The sequence below is a fragment of the Sorghum bicolor genome, chromosome 7, assembly GCF_000003195.3.
Source record: "Sorghum bicolor cultivar BTx623 chromosome 7, Sorghum_bicolor_NCBIv3, whole genome shotgun sequence".
Lineage (NCBI taxonomy): Eukaryota > Viridiplantae > Streptophyta > Magnoliopsida > Poales > Poaceae > Sorghum > Sorghum bicolor.
Window position 1 is genome coordinate 53,953,263 of NC_012876.2, and position 8,003 is coordinate 53,961,265.

At 41.8% G+C, this 8,003-nt stretch overlaps 1 protein-coding gene across 1 annotated transcript; it reads right to left on the reverse strand.

The window, feature by feature from the left end:
* LOC8070083 (DEAD-box ATP-dependent RNA helicase 29) lies at positions 576–7,408 on the reverse strand. Its single transcript, XM_021465279.1, has 11 exons — positions 6,804–7,408; positions 5,319–6,480; positions 5,172–5,229; positions 4,881–4,982; positions 3,767–3,806; positions 3,534–3,610; positions 3,342–3,394; positions 2,546–2,627; positions 2,418–2,468; positions 1,579–1,714; positions 576–1,237 (listed from the first exon to the last, which is right to left on the reverse strand). The coding sequence occupies exons 1-11, from the start codon at positions 7,276–7,278 to the stop codon at positions 912–914; spliced, it is 2,562 nt and encodes an 853-aa protein (XP_021320954.1). The 5' UTR covers positions 7,279–7,408; the 3' UTR covers positions 576–911.

The following is an 8,003-nucleotide window of genomic DNA, read 5'->3' on the forward strand; positions in this document are numbered from 1 at the left end:
TAGTCAAAGCTAAAAAAAAACTAACTTCAAGCAAAAATAATCTTTATTTTGGGACAGATGAATGTATGACCACCGATCTGGTGTCTTTTCCTAAACCTATTATTACCTAGTACCGTAGCTCGTGGACGTACCCCCCCCCCCCCCCCCCCGCACCCCCACCCCACCCCACACACACACTACACCCAATCCAAGCACCACGGGCGAAGCTAGGCTGGCTAATGGCTGTACACGCCCTAGAAGGCACAGACAGGAAGATGAGACAGAAATCTTTCGCCTATGCTCTTTGTTTTCTTTTTCAAAAGAACACAGAAAAGGGTGGCAACGGATCGTCACTTCGCAGACAACTTGAGCCGGCGTCCGTCCATTCGACGGGGCAAAGCCAAAAATAAGGCAAGCAGCGGCTGCGGCGTGCGGCGTCACCCACCACTCACAGTGCCCGCTTTTGTTTTAGTTTTGGTTTCGGAGACCACAACACCAGCAGTTGGAATCATGTGTCTCAGGCTCTCAACAACGACGGTGCTCCACACGGACAACACCCCCACTCAGGAGATAGTAGTACTTTTGAGGGCAAAAGGTTTTCACCAAAACTTCTGCTCTGATATTAGCCAACCGAGTAAAGGCTACAGAAAAACACATGTCCGTTTGCAACACAGAAATTGTACTGGCCAGGAGAACCGTGCTTCTTCATTGATGCTCACTCACATCAAGACACACATCATAATAGTTCTTACGGTATGGTCTTTGCCATATTTCCCCCCACCGCCACAAATAAACAAAACTGTGAGCAGCAAAGGTGGTGTCTGCTGCAATAATAACTTGAACATCATCGCTCCATCAATCTTAGACCACCATTCTGCTTCGAAAACATCCTCTCTGCTTCTGCAGCAAATGTGAAGACCGGAGAGCAACAATCACCTCCCGCCCTTCCCTTTCACCTTGCCCTTACCTTTCCCACCTTTGCCACCAGCGCCTTTGCTGAACCCTTTCCCGGCCCCTTTCCCGCTGCCCCTCCCTTTCCCATTCCCGTTCCCATCGGGCCGCCTGTTCTTCTGGAACTTGTTCTGGAATTTTCCATCCTTCGCGGATTTGTTCTTCAACCGCGTGATTTCCATTGCCTTCTGCTGCCTGCTCTTCTGCATTTGCTCGGGGTTCCTTATTTCAGAGGGCACGTTGGCATTTGGTATGGACCTGCGGCCATGGCTCACGAAATGCTTCTTGTTGCCTCTCTGATACCCGCCTGCACAGAGGTCACAGCATCCATCAGACAGTGTTCTATACACATCTCATCATACCAAGGTTCAGTGCTATTAAAGTACACTTGTAAAAGAGAACCAAGGCAGCGCACAGGGCAACAATTAATTCACTCAACTGAGCAAACATTCAGAAACATTTGACAGACTTCTATTTTCAGGGAAAAAAACAGATAATATGTTTTCATGCCAAAACTAGAGACTGGAAAATTAAAAAAGTAAAAACAGTAAGCTTCAAAAACGTATCAGGACTAAATTTCAACTTGCGAGAGTAAATAACATCACAAAAGGCAATGGTTACAACACAAAATCAGAAGTAGAGTATTACCTGAGCTGGATGTGCCCTCTTCTGCAAAGTTGCCAGATTTCCCACCAATATTGATTGATTTATGTGTCCTCTGCTGCCATCTCTTATATATCCCTGTAGCCGATGCCTTTATCTTTGCACCACCTTCAGTTTTAATCTAACAGAAGTTGAAAGATTTTTCAGACTTGTGAAGTTAAACTATTTGATCTTTCACTGACATATATGCTGAACATACCATATAGGTGTACTAAATACTAATATGCCTTAGATTAAAAAAAAAGATACTAATATGCCTCGGTATTTAACATGAAGCACGAGCTAGGAAGAGAGAGAGATCTCAATCCACCTTAAAGACATACAATTAGTTACCAGGAAAAAAAACATTAAGTGAACAATGTTACTTCCAGAGGGCATATTACCCACTTGTGAAATTCTATATTTCGGAGTGACCATAACATTCGAAATCTGCATAGTTCATAACAAACCCAATATGTAGTTTTAAAGTACAATCAATGTTTCCATTCGTTCACAAGGTCCAGGATATTCAAAATTTCAACTGGTACAGCATAAAATGTAGCAAATGGGAACCACACTAATAAAAATGAATGATACTCAAAAGCAGCTTGTTCTAGTCAATTTATTCAAGTCGGGAAACTGTAATTTCAATGCTACTCCCTCCATTCCAAATTATAAGAATTTTAGCTTTTTCTAGATACATAGCTTTGGCTATGCATTTAGATTACAATATGTCTAGATACAGAGTAAAAACTATTGTATCTAGAAAAACAAAAACATCTTATAATTTGGAATGGAGGGAGTATTTTAAAATGTCATTGAGTGCATAGCATGCAGGAGATTACCTTTCCAGTAGCAGTGACACGATCCCCTGCATTCAACTTGACAAATTTGTTCTGCAGTAGTAGAAAAAGCATGTTAATGAGTGTGCCATATGTCTAACATATCAATATGTCACTATGAAAGTATATACCTTCATCCAGTGATATCGAGTTTTCTGTGCTTGCATACCAGAAGCTTCATCATCAACTAAATCAAGAACAGCCGCATCGAATCTGCATGACAGTAGTAACGTTGTCTTAAGCAAAAGGCTGTGCACTTAAATTCATAAATAAACTAATAGCATTGACATCCAAAGTACTGTCTTCATCAACAACATATAAAGAGCATGTCAGATCCTACACAGCATTAGGTTTACTGCTCTGCTGAATGATGCATATGTTTGATAGGCTGGAGATGGGAAGAACAATTAACAATAAGGCTTGTTATCGACTGATAATCTTTCTTGGTGGAACTGTTTTCAATTATTTTGTGCTTGCCAACACTTATTTCATCCGCTTACAACAGGAGACACAGTCATACTGTTGCATCCCACAACAGAAATTACTGACAGCTACTAAAGAGAAAACGAGATAAAGTAGACGCATCAAAAACTTGGATTCAACGATTTTCGAAACTGTAATAAGATTGCCAAAACGAATGCTTTCAAACCTCCTTTTCACAACAGTTTAAAACATAACCAGCACAAAACAGCAAAGCAATAATAAACAGGTCCCCAGAGGAACACATTACACATGTCAATGAACAATTTAAATAACAAACCAATCCACTGAAGAATCATAATCACATTTTCGAAGCGTAATATGACTTGTACTTCAAACAAACATTACTTCCCCTAGTACAAACGCTCATCAGTGGCATTTTGTGGAATTGCTATATCATGGAAATGAATCACTCAAACTTCAAAATGGCAATCATATAGTGCGTACCTATTTTCAACAAATCCTTCATTGTCCCTCACTGACAACCCAGCTTCCAAATGCTGAAGGAGGAGAAAAAAGAATACATCACTCAATGTTAGGCTGAGACACTACAACTATAAGTTCAGAACTGGATCAACATTTCTAGTACAGTTGAAGTTGCATAAGAGTAATTTATTAAGCAGGGAGTACGAGGCATACTTGGTTTTGAGGTACTGTACTTATGTAGTAGTCCTCATCTCTAAAGCTCTGTAACTTCCGTTTCTTGCCACAAACTTCTGGAATGGCCAAAATGACAGAAGAGTATAATCAATATGATAGTGAGGATGATTTAGAAGCTCCAGATATACTTTCAGAGCTCACAGTAAAGCAGAAAAAATTGAAGACAAGAAAAGAGTATTAGTTTTCACAACATAATTTAGTAAAAAGCTGACCTTTTTTCTCCCAATTTGAAATGTCATCCACCTCTTCAACCTGCATGGAAATAAGAGAGTGCAAAGCAAATTACCAAAGAACCATCTTTAATATAGTACTGGCAGATATATAAAAAAAGAACATTGAATTGTAAAAAAACATTGAATAAATCTTTAATAAATCTTGCTTGCCGGTCTGCTAATTGTATATGTAAAAAACATTGAATTGTACTAGAAACTATGTTTAAGCAAATATGCAAAACAATGTAACACGTGCTGAAAAATAATATTACAGGCTTAATACCACTGAGAGTGAGAGGATGGCAGGGGAGGGTGTTGCATGTCCAGGTAAAGAGGACATAAGATATAAGTACAACTTATTCTACACTGTTTATTTCCTTCTTAAACAATGACAGCCCCAACTAATACAGAGGCCTACCTATGTGAATTACTTATTTCTTAAACAAGAAAGGAAACAGTTAAAATGACAATGCAAATGAGTGAATGACAGCATGCTGGCCAGCTTTTGAAGAAATGCATTCTTCCATTACTCTGTTAATTTATTGTAGACTGTAGACACCTTGACTGGAATAATTGTTTATCACATTTAGTTTTTTATATGAAACATGCCAAAGTGCATCCTGTAAGGTTCTCTTATACTCCCTCCGGTCCATTTATCTGGCGCAAGTTAGAATGACACAGTCTTCTAGATTACACTTTGACCATTAATTTGCTTTATATTATATTATTTATACTTATGAACTTATAATCATTGGATAGCATAGCTCCTTACAAATCTAATCATATAAAGTTTGTATTACAATAGTTAAAAAATATTAGCCTAATTATTGGTCAAAGTTTTTAAAGTTTGAATCTTGATATGCGTGTGCGCCAGATAAAATGGACCGGAGGGAGTAGATATTAAGTACACCCTCCAACTGAATATTATTGTCAATTGTCAAAGCGCATTTCAAATATGTTTGTGTGAGCTGATAATCTAGTCGAGCAAAGGCGACAATGACTTATATGGTTTCTAGATAATAAGGTTTGTTTGACAGTACCTACCCAGATGGTTGTCAGCTAATTGCTAGGGTTCATAGAACAAACAAGAATAACTTTTCAGAGTGGAAATTACCTCTGGCCTTGGATCCTCTGAACTCTTTTGGTGAACTAAATTTATAATCCCCTCATGAACTTCTCGTTTCTTCTTCATCACATCTAGCCATTGATTAGAACCCTACAAACATGCCAAGATGAAAACAGTACCAATGATGGTTTTTTTCTGGTATACTGTGATTCAGAATCATCATTTTTCAGCATAGATCAGTATTTAGTGGCTCTATATGTGTTGACTGCTTGCTGCAGATGCAGAGGAATAAGCTAATAATATGATACTGGGAAAGGAATAAAAAATGATTTATGTTACCTTCGAATTCCGTGCTTTAGCAGCTTCACCCTCAGCCTCTAAAATAGTCTGCTTTGGCCTGGAAATCAATTTAGGGTAAAGAAGCTCCATTACATGATACATTGAACAAATACAAGAAACATAACATTTTGAGCTAGAGTAACTTACCTAAATGATTTCAGGCGTTCCGAGAATGCAAGAGCTGAAAGCTCATCTGACCGGAGAACATCCCTGAAAATTGGATGAAGACCTTCACGAGGCAAATCTTTTACCCTTTTGATAGATTCTTTCGATGGCATAGCACGAGTCTTGAGATACAACCGGAAAGCATTAGCACATGGCTTTTCTAATGCTATCAACTCCGTGCATCCACTAATAACTTCTTTTAATCCATCAGAGGCAAGATCAAGGACGGTTTGAGGAAACCGCCCATACACTGATTCCCCATTTGCAATAGCTTCATCGATTTTCATATTTATAGTGTCCATGTCTTTTAGGATTTCCTCCTCTGTTGGAGCAGGTCTAAGAGGTCTTGAAAGGAAAAGATGTAGGTCCAATAAATATGGCATGTCCTCTGAAGTGACAAATGTATAAGCTGTTCCAATTCTACCTTGTCTAGCCACTCGACCAACTCTATGAACAAATAACTTAGGCTTTGCAGGAAAGTCCCAGTTCACTACATTATCCAGCAGTGGAATATCCAAGCCCCTCGCAGCAACATCTGTCACAATAAGTAGCATGGTCTTCCTTGCCCTGAATTTTGAAATATGAATCATACGAGCTTCCTGATCCATAGCACCATAGGATAGGGAAGGTTCTAAACCCTCTTCTCTGAACAAAATATTCAAGAACTCCACATGATGCTTGGTTGAAACAAAAATTATTGTCTGCTCCTCAGAGCTGATGCGCTCCCTGACCAAATACAGTAAGGCAGCAAGCTTCTCTTCCTGCCGCAATGTGAAGAAGACGAGCCTGAGATCAGGACTGATCTTTTTGTCCAAGTCAAGCCTCACAATGTGCGGATCACGCAGACCAGCTTTTGCAAAATCTGCAAGGGCGCTTGGCAAAGTGGCACTGAAGAGCAATGTTTGTCGCGTATCACTTAGCTTCTTCAGAATATCGTGCAAATGTTTGGCGAACCCCATGCTGAACAAGGAATCTGCTTCATCAAACACAACATATTCCACTGAACGAAGAGTCATGTCCTTAACATCATTCAAATGGTGCATGAGCCTGCCTGGTGTGGCAATTATGATATCAGGACACTCTGACAGGTCCTCAAACTGACTCTCCATACTATCTCCACCAACAATTATGCTGGTTCTTAGGTCTACAGAATGGGGAAAAAACTGTCACTACTTCACATTAATGAAACATTTCGAGCTGAGAAGGCGCAACCCAAAATTGATGCTCGACATTGCATAAAGGGCACAAACACAAAAATATACCCAAAATGCTAGGCTGTGCAATCCCAAGTAATAAAGCAGCCCAATATAAGCCGCTGGATTATGCATCTCGAGAGTGACATCATATAGAAAATCTCAATTGGTAAAACAAGACAACTCACAGCATGGTTGCTACATGTACAAAGCTGAGAGAGTGCATAACGGCACATTGGCATGGCTACGAGTAAGCGCAAGGGGTACCACGCACCTGTGAACTTGCCGAGCTGGATGCAGAACTTGAGCGTCTGCATCGCGAGGTCGCGGGTAGGGGAGAGGATGAGCGCGCGGACGCCGGCGCTGGGGTCGCGGCGGCGGAGGCGCTGCAGCATGGGCACCAGGAACGCGGCGGTCTTCCCGGAGCCCGTGCGGGCCATGGCGGCGACGTCGACGCCTGCGAGGATGAGCGGCATGGTCTTGCGCTGGATCGGCGTGGGCACGCGGTACCCCTTGTGGCGCACCCCGCGGTACACCTCCTCGCAGAGCCCCATGGACTCGAACCCGCCCGACTTGGCCTTCTTGCTCCCGCCCGACTTGGACTTCTTGCTGCCGCCGCCAGCCGACTTCTCGCGCTTCGGCCGCCGCGGCGACATCGTGTCCGGCTCCGCCGCGGCGTCCATGGCGGACGAGGAGGAGGACTTGGGCTTCCTGGTGGGTTTCGACTTGGCGGGGGTTAAGCGAGCCATGGGTTGGGACGTAGGGAGGGAGGAGAGAAGAGAGAGATGTGGGTTTAGCCGTTTAGGGCTTTATCAATGTCGGCCGCGGCGGCGAGGTGCTGCGGAGGGGGGAGGGAGGGAGAGAGAGAGGAGAGGAGAGGAGAGGAGACACGAGGCAACTTGCGCGACGAACCAGGTCGGGAGTGATGGGCTGGGCCATCAAAGAACTTCATGGGCTCAGACACAATGGGCTAAGTCCACTTTTCCTCCCTCAGTAAGTCCGTCTTTCCTTTTGAACTCTAAAATCAGCAAACCACCTGGGCTAAGTGCACAAGTTTAGAGTTAGGTGTGACTATATCAATACGGTGAAGAGTATTCGTAGCGAGGGAATAAGGTTATATGGGCCAATTGTGAAGAGATCAATACGAGAAAAGCAATCTTCTTTTATATGGAGTTTGTTCATGAACGAAGGCTTTCGAATGGATGCACATAGATTAGCTAGGAGCTCTATTAATTTGTCTCTTAGTAGACATGTCTGGTTTCTGTCGCCACTTGACGGTGTTTGTAATTCAGTGTTAAGTTAATAAAGGGCGACTTTCCTCAAAAAAATCAGCAAACCACCTCCCTTAATTTTTGAAACCATATGTTTTATCTCCCTAGTCCAGTTATAAGTTGTTTTAAAAAACAGTTTTGTCTTTTCTTTTTTATTTATTTTGGTTGAATGTTTGAAAAAAACCATAAAAATCAAGAAATAG

Excerpts from the sequence above, each read along its gene's own strand:
- LOC8070083 (XM_021465279.1), bottom strand. The coding sequence starts at position 7,278 with ATGGCTCGCTTAACCCCCGCCAAGTCGAAACCCACCAGGAAGCCCAAG. Across the intron at positions 3,807-4,880 it reads CAGAGGATCCAAGGCCAGAG|GTTGAAGAGGTGGATGACAT; the intron begins GTAATTTCCACT and ends ATTTCCATGCAG. Across the intron at positions 3,395-3,533 it reads GTACAGTACCTCAAAACCAA|CATTTGGAAGCTGGGTTGTC; the intron begins GTATGCCTCGTA and ends CTCCTCCTTCAG.